Genomic DNA, 13,589 nt, shown 5'->3' with positions numbered 1-13,589 from the left:
GGGGCAATCGCACCGAGCACTGGTCCCATACAGCAATAGCTGTAGGGACCAGTGCTGCACTACTGTGGATTTCTTCTTATTCCTCTTGCGGACGCAATTTTGTCCCGCTACTAGACAAATTATATATCAAAACGTGCGGTTTGACCGGGATCGGTGTGCTATTACTTTTCTCTACAGAATACAAATTCTTCGCGACGTAAGTCGCGAAAAACTGCTCAAAATTTTGCATTGAAATGAATGGGACGGCCGACAAAAAATGAGCGAAAAAGAACAATCATTGGAGATTTTTAAACGTCTACTTCTCCGGCATAATTTCACCTAGAGACTCCATTTAAACTTTAAACAGTAGACACAAGTCTTGTGTATCGGTGTATTAATCCACGTTTCGATAGGTCATATAGTTTTTTGTCAATCCCTTTTCAATGACCATGATCATTTTTGGAGAAATTCTGAGATTATAATGGGTGTGTATTGCACGGAATGTTCGTGTCAGAGTGTGTGATGTCATCGCTCAGAGTGTAGAGGGAGAGGTAAAATTGTCAAAAAATAAATTTTAAAACTGCGCTCCAGGCCGCAAATTCCACTCTACAGAAATAATTTATACATAGAAACGTAGGAAAATTTGTTTTCTCACTCACAATCCTCTGGTAAAGCTGTCAGAGTTATAGTTTGGGCGTAAAACGCAGAGATGATCCACCAACACCACCAACTGCCTCATTGGCTCCCATATTAAAAACGCAGGAAGATTTCGGAAAAAGGCCCAAAAAATGTTTTTTTAGATCGCTCTAACAAAGCTATTTTTTCATTTTTCTTAAAAAAAAAACATATGTAGACGTTCAGGAAAAACTCAGGACGCTCAAAGTGAAGTCGGATCAATGATAGGTATTATAGTTTTGCCAAAAATGCTTTCTGTTCGAGGCCAGAAATTTCAGTCTGTCCACCTCTGCTGTCACTATGCCGGAACAGGTGTCATTAATTCAGTTGATTGCTTTGATCTGATTGCCTTTGATCTTTGATGTGATTAGAGTTACAGATACACACACACACACACACATGCGCGTAAGCATGCACACTCCTCACACATGCATACACATGCTTCAAACACACGCACGCACACACACACACACACACAGTAACTTTATGTGATTTTAATTACACACACACACACACACATTTACATTTACATTTAGCAGACGCTTTTATCCAAAGCGACTTACAGGAAGAGTAAAAACAAACAAACACACACACACACTTTGAGGTTAAAGGGCATAGTTTTAAATCTCTGAAGAATCTCATCATAGTGTACACACACCGGCAGTAGCCCCCGTGGCCCTTTCACAATTTCCCCAGAGGAAATTTTCTAGTTCAAAATGCTGCAGCGCATCTTCTAACTCTATGGAGTCTTATTGGGCTATTTTGTCCATTTTTGAACCCTTTTCATGTCTTTTTGTGTCTTTGTAAGTCATTTTGTGTCTGTTGTTGTGTCTTTTTTAGTCATTTTCTGTCTTTTTTGGTAATTAGGGCCTCGGGGCAATCGCACCGAGCACTACTGTTATACTGTGGATTTCTTCTTATTCCTCTTACGCAATTTTGTCCCGCTACTAATTATATATCAAAACGTGCGGTTTGATCGGGATCGGTGTGCTATTACTTTTCTCTACGGAATATGAATTTTTCGCAACGTAAGTCGCGAAAAACTGCCCAATATTTTGCATTGAAATGAATGGGACGGCCGAAAGAAAATGAGCAAAAAAGAACATTAATTGAAGATTTTCAGACGTCTACTTCTCCGGCATAATTTCACCTAGAGACTCCATTTAAACTTTAAACAGTAGACACAAGTCTTGTGTATTGGTGTATTACTTTGCGTTTCGATAGGTCATATAGTTTTTTATCAATCCCTGTTCAATGACCATGATCATTTTTGGAGAAATTCTGAGATTATAATGGGTGTGTATTGCACGGAATGTTCGTGTCAGAGTGTGTGATGTCATCGCTCAGAGTGTAGAGGGAGAGGTAAAACTGTCAAAAAATAAATTTGAAAACTGCACTCCAGGCCGCAAATTCCACTCTACAGAAATAATTTATACATAGAAATGTAGGAAAATTTGTCTTCTCACTCACAATCCTCTGGTAAAGCTGTCAGAGTTATAATTTGGGCGTACGACGCAAAGATGCGCCACCAAAACCACCAACAGCCTCATTGGGTCCCATATTAAAAACGCAGGAAGATTTCGGAAAAAGTGAGATTTAACTGTTTTTTAGATCGCTCTAATAAAGCTATTTTTTCATTTTTCTTTAAAAAAAAAACATATGTAGAGGTTCAGGAAGAACTCAGGACGCTCAAAGTGAAGTCGGATCAATGATAGGTATTATGGTTTTGCCAAAAATGCTTTCTGTTCGAGGCCAGAAATTTCACTCTGCCCACCTCTGGCTGCTTTCACTCTGCCAGAAGATTCCACAGCTGTTAATTCCGTTGATTGCTCTGCTCTGATTGGTCGACCCCACGCTTTGATGTTTTGATGTGATTACAGTTACAGATACACGCACACACACACACACACACACACACACACACACACACTGGTCATTTAATGTAATAACAGTTAAAGATACACGCACGCACACACACACACACACACACACACACACACACACACACATATGCGCGCGTAAGCGCGCACACTCCTCCAGATACAAATGTTTCACACACACACATTTTGAGGTTAAAGGGCATAGGTTGCTGTATAAATAAATACTTGACGAGGAATAGTATCATAACATTACTAGTATTAATTGTTTGAAATCTCATCATAGTGTACACACACCGGCAGTAGCCCCCGTGGCCCTTTCAAAATTTCCCTAGAGGAAATTTTCTAGTTTTGTGTCTGTTGTTGTGTCTTTTTTTGTCATTTTCTGTCTTTTTTGTCATTTTCTGTCTTTTTTGTCATTTTGTGTCTTCTGTGGGGTTTTCTTGTTTTGTTATTCTGTCTTCTCATTTTGTGTCTTTTTTGGTAATTTTGTGTCTTTTTTCTGTCATTTTGATCATGCCTCCAGCGGCCCCCAGGTAATTTGAGTTTGAGACTCCTGTTTTACAGTAACCCTCCCAGCTCTGTGTACAGAACTGATGCAGTAATGTCCATTGAACAGGGAGCAGCACTAACATTGAGCTCATAATCCAGTAGGGAACGCTCCTCCAGGCTCTGTTTTATACAGTCTGTGTAATACGTCTTATACTGTTTTACACTCTATTTTATACAGTCTATTAAAAAAAAGTAATAAAATCTTTGAACAATCCTTTTAATTATTATTAACAGGTTAATTTCAGGCAGCAGTGGGAGTAAGAAAGGCTTAAAGAACGTCACCTCCATGTTTGTGCTGGAGAACTTCAGATTATCATCAGTGCAGAACTGAGATGATGATGATGATGATGATGAAGATGGCAACACTCACGACCACAATCATCCACAGAACTGTGTGAGGTTAAAGGAGAGAAAAGTTATAATTATATTTCTACTTGTTTCAAAAGTCAATGTTAATACCTTTATATATTTCTTAATTGTTTTATTGTTAATACCTTTATATATTTCTTAATTATTTTATTGTTAATACCTTTTTATATTTCTTAATTGTTTTATTGTTAATACCTTTATATATTTCTTAATTGTTTTATTGTTAATAGCTTTATATATTTCTTAATTGTTTTATTGTTAATACCTTTATATATTTCTTAATTGTTTTATTGTTAATACCTTTTTATATTTCTATTTTATACTCCTTGTTTACTATTTTTATTGAAGCTCTTCTGTATCTTGCTTTCCACTTTGTTCCCGTATTACTTAAAATTCCCCCGTTGTGAGTCTAATAAAGGATAATCTTCAGTGGTCGGAGCTGTGAACAACAAATACACTTTTTTAACTTCTGTTTTCCTGTTTTATTTCTATTCTATTCTATTCCTGTTTTATATTCTATTCTAAAAAAAATGCTCTTCTTCTTTTCTCTTCTTTTCTTCTTTAACATATAGCACCCCTGTAGCAATAACAGTTGGCTCTTAAAGTTATGTACTTACTTGATTCCTGTGGTCTATGTCTAGTACCATCAGGTTGAATGCACTTATTGTAAGTCGCTTTGGACAAAAGCGTCTGCTAAATGACATGTAATGTAATGTAATGTAATGTATTATGAGACTAATAAAGGATAATCTTAAATGGTCGGAGCTGTGAACAACAAAAACAAAGCCGGTCCTGATGAGAGGGAGGACATAATCTGTGAGCAGAATTAGACTGTAATTTCCTTAACATGCAAACGATTGCTGCCTCTCTTCCAGATATGTAGTTTGAATAATTCTGAGGAATTGGACACAGTCAATCTGTCTCAGCAGCAGCGAGTCTGACGTGTCGCACTCACACGAAGCGAGAGAGAAAACAAGATGCTGCTGGGTCTTCTGCTCCTCTTTTCTACACCAGGCAAGTCTTTCTTTTCTTTTATATTTATATTACATTGATGTATCATTGTGGCTGCAGAGCAACTCTTTAATGATGCTCTTCAGTGACATCATGAGTGATGCTGGGCTCCCACCTAAAGATGTCCCCAGTCCCTAAAGACTAGAAGCTGGAAGTCTTTAGTAAATCTAGTTTTACTGGAGTCACGTTGCTCCATCATCTAGTCTTGGTTTGTCACAGTGACGTAACACAACATGGTTTTATTCATAATGATTTTGGTTATTATCAAGAATGTTTCCATGACTGTAGAAACTGTGAAAAGACTGTGAAAATGACCAAAAGAAGGACACAAAATTATCGAAATAGACACAAATTGACCAAAAGTAGATGTAAAAATGATCAAAAAAGACACAGACTGGTTCCTGACTGATCCTGACTGGTTCCTTACTGGTTCCTTACTGGTTCCTTACTGGTTCCTGACCGGCCAGTAAAACCACTTCCACAGGAAAAAGTAACATCACAATAATGCCTCAATAAAAATCTAGTGATGTCATATATTTAGATGTTTCTTAGTAAAGAGAACAGTAAGGAGACCCAGTTAAAATGTATCAATAAATGTAGACATAAATAAGTAATAAATAATCCATGATTAATGTTTGATTAACTAAATGAAAGTTGATAGAGCTGATAAATATAATTATTACTTATTCATTATTAATTATTATTTAACTAAAACACACTGACCTGATATACTTTCATAAAAGCAGGAATCAGTCACATCTCTAATTTATTTTAAAAAGAAATGTATTCGAGATAAATCAGTTAAAATGTGCTCAGTCTCTGTGTTTCACTGCTGGGTTCCACTTGATACCTGCACTAATTAAACACGTATAAAACATGTATAAAGAGTTATTCATAGCTATATATATATATATATATATATATATGTATATATGTGAACAGCATGCATGTGTCTCTACAGGCCTGTGTGCTGGAGGTCGGCACCATTTCATTTCTGAGGAGAAGACTTTTACTGAAGCACAAAGTTACTGCAGAGAGAAACACACAGACCTGGTCACTGTAGAGAGCATGGAGCATGTGGAGTTCCTGAACAGCTTGGCAGCAACAGCAGGATTTTCCTCTGTGAGTTCACTTTCCTCTTTCTTTCCTTTGGGTGGATTAAAGTTTATTAAATCTGAGCCGTGATACTTCACAGAAACGTTTTAATGTTGTTTTAAAAAAAATACTGAACGAGGACGAAGGATTTAGTTCCATTGAACGTTCATCATAAGGGATCTGTTCATGTCCAGTATGAAAAGCAGGAAGTATTACAGGAAGCAGAACCTGTTTCACTGTTCATATGGACACATGAATATTATTATTAATGCAAATATGTGTTTCAGAACACCTGGATCGGGCTGCAGGATGATGATGTCACGAGCTGGAAGTGGTCACTGTCAGACACAAGCTTCTACGGACCAGGAGAGGAGGAGTTCAGAGGATGGGCTAATGGACAACCAGACAATTCAGGAGGTGATCAACACTGCACAATGATGATGTCTAATGGAGAATGGGATGATGTCAGCTGCACAGGGGACAGACGGGCCGTCTGCTATAATGTCACAGGTGAGAATATTGCTGAGTGAAGGTAAAACTCTGTCTCCAGTTACAGTTAAAGCAGATGGACGTGAGTCCTGCCTTCATTGATATAAATATATAAATGTTTCTATAAAGAGCTCCATCATTAACAGCTTTATCCCACCTCACTGTCTCAGTCAACAGGGCTGCAAGAGAAGGAGTTGATATGCACACACACTGTAAAAAAAAAATGTTGTTTTTACAGTAAAAAAACCAGCAGCTGTGGTTGCCAGAACTTTACCGTAAAAATACGGTGCAACTTTTTCTAATATTACGGTAAAATGATTGATTTCACGTTCAAGATTGCCATTTTATTCCATATTTCATCGTAAAAAATAAAAAGTTTTTCCATCAAAAGAAACACTGTTCTGCCATATAACTGACAAGAAAATACTTCATAAATGCTGCATAAATTAAAGATTTTACCATTAAATATTACAGTATATTTCTGTTAGAGATATGATGTTTAGTACATTTAATAAGAGAAAATGTATTTTCACAAAGAACAAATGCAACAATTACAGTGATGGCTTGTATATATATTGCAGTATATTTTTGTTAAAAACACGGTGCCAGAGTATTTTACAGTGGAGTAATGTATTTATTTATTTTTTAATGTAAAAAATCCTGTTTTTTGTCTGATATATACATTTACAGTGTTTCATTGTTACTGAAACTGAATTAACTCATTTATCATTTTACGTCTTTTACTGTCATGGTTTAGCAGTTTTTCACCCTGAAATCTACAGACATTTTTTACAGTGTAGCTCCCCGGTGACTTCAGCTTCATGCTGACGTTCATTAAGAAACATCAAACTGCTGGAAAAATATTCATAATTAGAGAAACTCAAATATAAAGTATGCATCTGTGTTGTGTGTTATGTTGCCTCTGCACAGCTCTTCTCTGGATCTATTTTCAGGTCAGGATGTGACATTTGTCCCCACTGACGACTCCATGACCTGGACCGAGGCCCAGAGCTACTGCAGAGAACACCACACAGACCTGGCCAGTGTGAGGAACCAGGAAGAGAACCAGAAGGTCAAGGAGCTGATTCCAGCAGGAGGAGGAGGAAGATATTTCTGGATCGGCCTTTTCAGAGACTCCTGGAAGTGGTCCGATGGAAGCAACTCCTCGTTCAGAGACTGGGCGCCAGGGGAACCTAATGGTCCAAATGAGAATTGTGCAGTAGCAGATTTCAGCTCCTCTGGAGGATGGTGGGACGTGGGCTGTGACGGGACACATCCATTCATCTGCTACAGTCCACTTAAGTGGTAATCACTGATTCAAACAGTATTTATATTAGATTTAGGTTTACTTTAGCATGAAATGAGAAAATAAAAATAATTTCTGGACAATACATGTGAACACTCAGGATGTTGGTGTTAGCGTGCAGTGAGACCAACTGCAGATCATCAGTTAGTGTTGATTTAAATGTGAGAATATATCATCAGATGGAGGAAGTAACTGCTGATAACTTAGTGATAAACCCCTGAACGCCCCCTGGCAGCTCTAAACTGACCACAGGACTAAACTAGCGGTGTGACGATACACTCATGAGACGAGACTCGATATTAGGTTCACGAGAACGAGAACGAGACGAGATTTTAAGAAAACTACAATGACACAATATCTGACTGGACCAACAGACCTTTATTTAACCGAGTTGCATTTTGAAATGTTTTATTATAACTCTTTACATGCATGATGTAAGCATGAGCTTTTACTAAACTTCTTCTTCCAAAAATTGAAACTAAAACTAAAATTTATAAAAGTTAAAATAAGATGAATAAAAAAATAAAGTCCCCCAGAGGAATTAATTATTTAATTAATGAGACTCCAGAGGTGAGGTATGGTTTTCGGCCGTAGCGTAATCACTTAGCAACAGTTTCGACCGTGATCCGTGATCACATACACGGGAGACTAAACAAAGCAGCATGGCTAATTATCATAAACATAGCGATCGTCAAACAGAGATCGCTAAGTGAACACCTCCTGCAGCAGCAGCACATACACACTGTACTGCTACAGAGCTAACTGTTAGCCTGTTAGCACATACACACTGTACTGCTACAGAGCTAACTGTTAGCCTGTTAGCACATACACACTGTTCTGCTACAGAGCTAACTGTTAGCCTGTTAGCACATACACACTGTACTGCTACAGAGCTAACTGTTAGCCTGTTAGCACATACTGTACTGCTACAGAGCTAACTGTTAGCCTGTTAGCACATACACATCGTACTGCTACAGAGCTAACTGTTAGCCTGTTAGCACATACACACTGTACTGCAACAGAGCTAACTGTTAGCCTGTTAGCACATACACACTGTACTGCTACAGAGCTAACTGTTAGCAACTCTTCTTAAGGAGCCGCCGGCCCCTGTGACGTCATTCTGGCTGCTTCTCCTCCTTCTCCTCCTCTTCTTCTTTTCCTTTTACTGCCCCACCAGGTCACAAATAGAAGTTTGAATAATTCACAAATCTCGCAAGACTGATTTTTTAACGTGACGAGGAATCTCACAAGAGATTTAATGTCTTCTTTTATATCAACAGGATGCTGATTATTATCAACGCAGAAATCTCTGAACTGATCATGTTTTATTGTCTTTTTAAAGCATCTTCGAACTAAACGATGAGCTGTGATGGAGGGAAGGCTGAAGCAGGTAAATCATCTTTTCATTCAAATTTTATGCAAAAACTGAGCAAACAAATGATGAAACTTTATTGGCCCTCAGAGAGTGAATTCACATTAAAGCAGTAAAAGAAACAGTCTGAGGAGGAAACAGATAAAGAGACATTTAAAAGATTGAATAGAGCAAAATCATTCACAAACTATATGTTATAAACATTACAATGCTTTGGACAGCAACGTGACATGAGAAGTAAATAGTGTCCAGGTGGAATTGTGACTATTAACCCATAAGAACCCACTTCAAATGTTCTATAATCTCCAATATTCAGCTTTATGCTTCACATTAACTCATTAAGTCCCTTAGAAAGACTGTTTGACTGTGACAGGAAGTGACTTCTCCAAAATGTTTCTGTAACTGGAAACAGAAAAGTGGAAAAGTAGCTAATTTCAAAATGCTTATTTTTTGTTACGAGACTATGTTTAAACCCATTTAACAATTCTAATCCGTTAATAGGGTGTCCTGTATTGCATTTAACCTGTTTTGACCATATTTCCTGAACAAATTAACATAAAACAAGTAACAAAAATATCACTGTGACGTATACGTCACATCAGGCTTTTAACCTAAAAATCAAAAACCTGATGTGACGTATTTGTCACAATAACAAAAATGGTAATAGGCCACTCAAATATTTTCACTGTTTAAATTATTTTAAATTATTAGGGCCTTGGGGCAATCGCACCGAGCACTGGTCCCATACAGCAATAGCTGTAGGGACCAGTGCTGCACTACTGTTATACTGTGGATTTCTTCTTCTTCCTCTTCTGGACGCAATTTTGTCCCGCTACTAGTCCTACAACTTGAAGAGTTGCAGGACAAATTATATATCAAAACGTGCGGTTTGATCGGGATCGGTGTGCTATTACTTTTCTCTACAGAATACAAATTTTTAACGACGTAAGTCCACTCTACATAAATAATTTTTACATAGAAACATAGGGTTAGGGTTAGGGTTAGGGTTAGTTATATGAATGTTCCAGAACAGTGACAGCAGCCAGAGGTGGACAGACTGGAATTTCTGGCCTCGAACAGAAAGCATTTTTGGCAAAACCATAATACCTATCATTGATCCGACTTCACTTTGAGCGTCCTGAGTTCTTCCTGAAGGTCTACATATGATTTTTGAAAGAAAAATTAAAATATAGCTTTGTTAGAGCGAGCTAAAAAAACTTTTCAATCTCCCTCTTTCAGAAATCTTCCTGCGTTTTTAATATGGGAGCCAATGAGGCTGTTGGTGGTGTTGGTGGATCATCTTTGCGTCCTACGCCCAAACTATAACTCTGACAGCTTTACCAGAGGATTGTGAGGGAGAAGACTAATTTTCCTACATTTCTATGTATAAATTATTTCTGTAGAGTGGAATTTGCGGCCTGGAGTGCAGTTTTCAAATTTATTTTTTGACAGTTTTTTCTCTCCCTCTACACTCTGGCGATGATGTCACACACTCTGACACGAACATTCCGTGCAATACACACCCATTATAATCTCAGAATTTCTGAAAAAATGATCCTGGTCATTGAACAGGGATTGATAAAAAACTATATGACCTATCGAAACATGGATTAATACACCGATACACAAGACTTGTGTCTACTGTTTAAAGTTTAAATTGAGTCTCTAGGTGAAATTATGCCGGAGAAGTAGACGTTTAAAAATCTCCAATGATTGTTCTTTTTCGCTCATTTTTTGTCGGCCGTCCCATTCATTTCAATGCAAAATTTTACGTCGCGAAAAATTCGTATTCTGTAGAGAAAAGTAATAGCACATCGATCCCGATCAAACCGCACGTTTTGATATATAATTTGTCTTGACTAGTAGCGGGACGAAATTGCGTCCGGAAGAGGAATAAGAAGAAATCCACAGTATAACAGTAGTGCAGCACTGGTCCCTACAGCTATTGCTGTATGGGACCAGTGCTGGGGAGATTGCCCCGAGGCCCTAATAATGTTTGTCAGCTCCAACAGAAGCTGAAGGACCAGAAGCTGAAGGACCTGAAGCTGAAGGACCTGAAGCTGAATAACGACGTCAGACTGAGCTTTAGGAAGCAGGCAGATGGAAAAATCTTCCACAAGGAGAAGAAGAAGACGAGCCTTAACCCTTGTATCCTCTTGGGCTTCTTTTTGACCCCAAATCATTTTCAACATACCATTAATATTGGTCAACTTTCATAGAATTGCTTGAAATTTTCAGCATATTTGCCCCTCTGCATCCTGCAAATTATTATTATAATTATTATTATTATTATTATTGTTATTATAGCACCCATCATCCTCAGGGACCAAAAAGGACCCCAGGACATCAGACTGGTTTTAGGACACGTAGAAAGAAATTATTACCAACTTCTTTTCACCTTTTAAGGCAACTAATGACCAACACTTTGACATGTAATTTTCATATTTTTTCATTATTATTGGTCAATTTTAATCAAATATACAAATTAGGTAAAAAAATTAGGCCTCATTTCAAGAGAGTACAGAGTAGGTTATGTCAACTTTTACTGAAACTTTTGTATTTAAATCATTATTTATTTTTAGATGTCAGCAAAAAAAGTAAAAAAAAAAATCACACCTGTGGTCATAAAGGACCCCATGACATCAGACTGGTTTTAGGACATGTAAAAAAAAATTACCAACTTTTTATTTTTTTCACCTTTTAAGGCAACTAATGACCTTTTTTTTCATTATTATTGGTCAATTTTAGTCAAATATTCAAAATTAAGGCCTCATTTCAAGGGGAAGAAAAGTAACAAAAAACCTGAATATTTTTTTCAATAGTTATAGTGAAATAATAATTTCTTGATGTGAATGCACAGAGTAGGTTATGTCAACTTTTAGTGAAAATTTTGTGAAACATTGTTTATTTTTGGATGACAGCAAAAAAAGGTTAATTTTCATATTTTTTTCTTTATTATTGGTCAATTTTAGTCAAATATACAAAATTAGGCCTCATTTCAAGAGAAAAAAAGGTAATAAAATCTGACATTTTTTTTAATAGTAATAGTGAAATATTTATTTCTTTATGTGAATGCACAGAGTAGGTTTTGTCAACTTTTAGTGAAACTTATGTTTTGAAAACATTGTTCATTTTTAGATGTTTTAGATGCAAAAAAAGTAAAAAAAAAATCACACCTGTGGTCAAAAAGGACCTCATGACATCAGACTGGTTTCAGGACATGTAGAAAAAAATTAACAACTTTTTTTCACCTTTTAAGGCAACTAATGACCAACAAATTGATATATATATTTTTTTTCATTATTATTGGACAATTTTTAGTCAAATATTCAAAATTAGGCCTCATTTCAAGGGGAAAAAAAGTAACAAAAACCTGATTTTTGTTTTTCAATAGTTATAGTGAAATAATAATTTCTTTATGTGAATGCACAGAGTAGGTTATGTCAACTTTTAGTGAAACTTTTGTTTTGAAAACATTGTTCATTTTTGGATTAAAGCAAAAAAAGGTTAATTTTAATTTTTTTTCTCATTATTATTGGTCAATTTTAGTAAAATTTACTAAATTAAGGCCTCATTTCCAGGTTTGACTGTGTGTAAGTTGACTTGTGTGTGTAAAGTCGACGGCAGGAGTTCATTAAGGGTTAATTTAGATTTTGTTAATCAGAGAAAAGTGTGTTTCTTTGTGTGATGTGTGACAATAGAGCTGCAACAATTAGCAGATTAATCCACTCGTTGCAGCTGTTTTTTTAATAATAAAACCATCATTTTAGTCATTTTACGAGCTCAAATGTCAAATATCTGCTGCTTCCAGCTTCTCCAGTTTAAATATTTAATGTTTTTATTGGTCATAAACTGATATTTACTTGGTTTATTAAGTTTGAATTGATGTGTTTGCTGTGGGGAATTATAACAGGCAATGTTTTATTATTTTTCACCTTTAAAGATTTAATGTTTTTATTGGTCATAAACTTATATATACTTATATTTAAACATATACAGACTATTGATTTATTAAGTTTAATTCATGTGTTTGCTGTGGGAAGTTATAATAGGCAATGTTTTATTATTTTTCACATTTTATAGGTCAGATAATATAAATTAGATTTGACTGGAATCCACCTTTAAACTTTAAAGTTGTGTGGAAACGTTCAAATCTACTTTCAGTAACACTTTACAATAACTAACTAAATAATGTTTATAGATGGTTTATAAACCAATTATTAACCATTTACAAAGTGCTATACATATTTAATCTTTAAATGTTTTCAACCAATTTCTTAAAGGTATATGAATAATTTCAAAATCATTAATATACTTAATATGGTGCTAAAAATGTTATAATGAGTGAAACTAAAACTATTAATTGTAATTTTATTGTTTGTTAATGGTAATGTAACTATAAACTTACATTAATATACCATCTATTTGCCATTTATAAATGATTTAGTTAGTTAAACATTAATAAATTATGTATTTACCATTCTAAATGGCCTATATACAGTTTATAAATGATGATTAAACATTAATAAACTATCTGTTTACCATTTATAAATGATAGTTATTGTAAATTGTTATATGAATATTTAATGCTTTTCTTTGTCATATATGGTCATAATCTTATAATTACTTATATTTAAACGTGTTGGTTTATTAAAACAAGATATTTGATTTTGTGTGTTTGTGCTGTGGGGATTTATTACAGAGATTTTTCACTATTTTCTGACATTTCATTGATAAGATTAATAAAATTAAATTACACATATTCTCTATGATGAGATCAGATATTTGGTTCCTTCAACTTCATATGTTTTGGTTTTAGAAATTAAAGTGTCACTGTTATACATTTTATTTAATTAATAATGAA

The 13,589-nt window shown here is 35.6% G+C and overlaps 1 protein-coding gene across 1 annotated transcript; it reads left to right on the top strand.

Annotated features, from left to right (window-relative positions):
• Positions 1–6,716: 6,716 nt before the first annotated feature.
• Positions 6,717–10,780, top strand: LOC131983893 (C-type lectin domain family 17, member A-like). Its single transcript, XM_059348720.1, has 3 exons — positions 6,717–7,352; positions 8,696–8,743; positions 10,729–10,780. Exons 1-2 carry the CDS (start codon positions 6,961–6,963, stop codon positions 8,721–8,723), a joined length of 420 nt encoding a protein of 139 aa, XP_059204703.1. The 5' UTR covers positions 6,717–6,960; the 3' UTR covers positions 8,724–8,743; positions 10,729–10,780.
• Positions 10,781–13,589: the final 2,809 nt, after the last annotated feature.

This window comes from Centropristis striata, chromosome 13 (genome assembly GCF_030273125.1).
Source record: "Centropristis striata isolate RG_2023a ecotype Rhode Island chromosome 13, C.striata_1.0, whole genome shotgun sequence".
Taxonomy (NCBI): domain Eukaryota; kingdom Metazoa; phylum Chordata; class Actinopteri; order Perciformes; family Serranidae; genus Centropristis; species Centropristis striata.
This window is presented reverse-complemented; position numbering and strand designations above follow the sequence as displayed.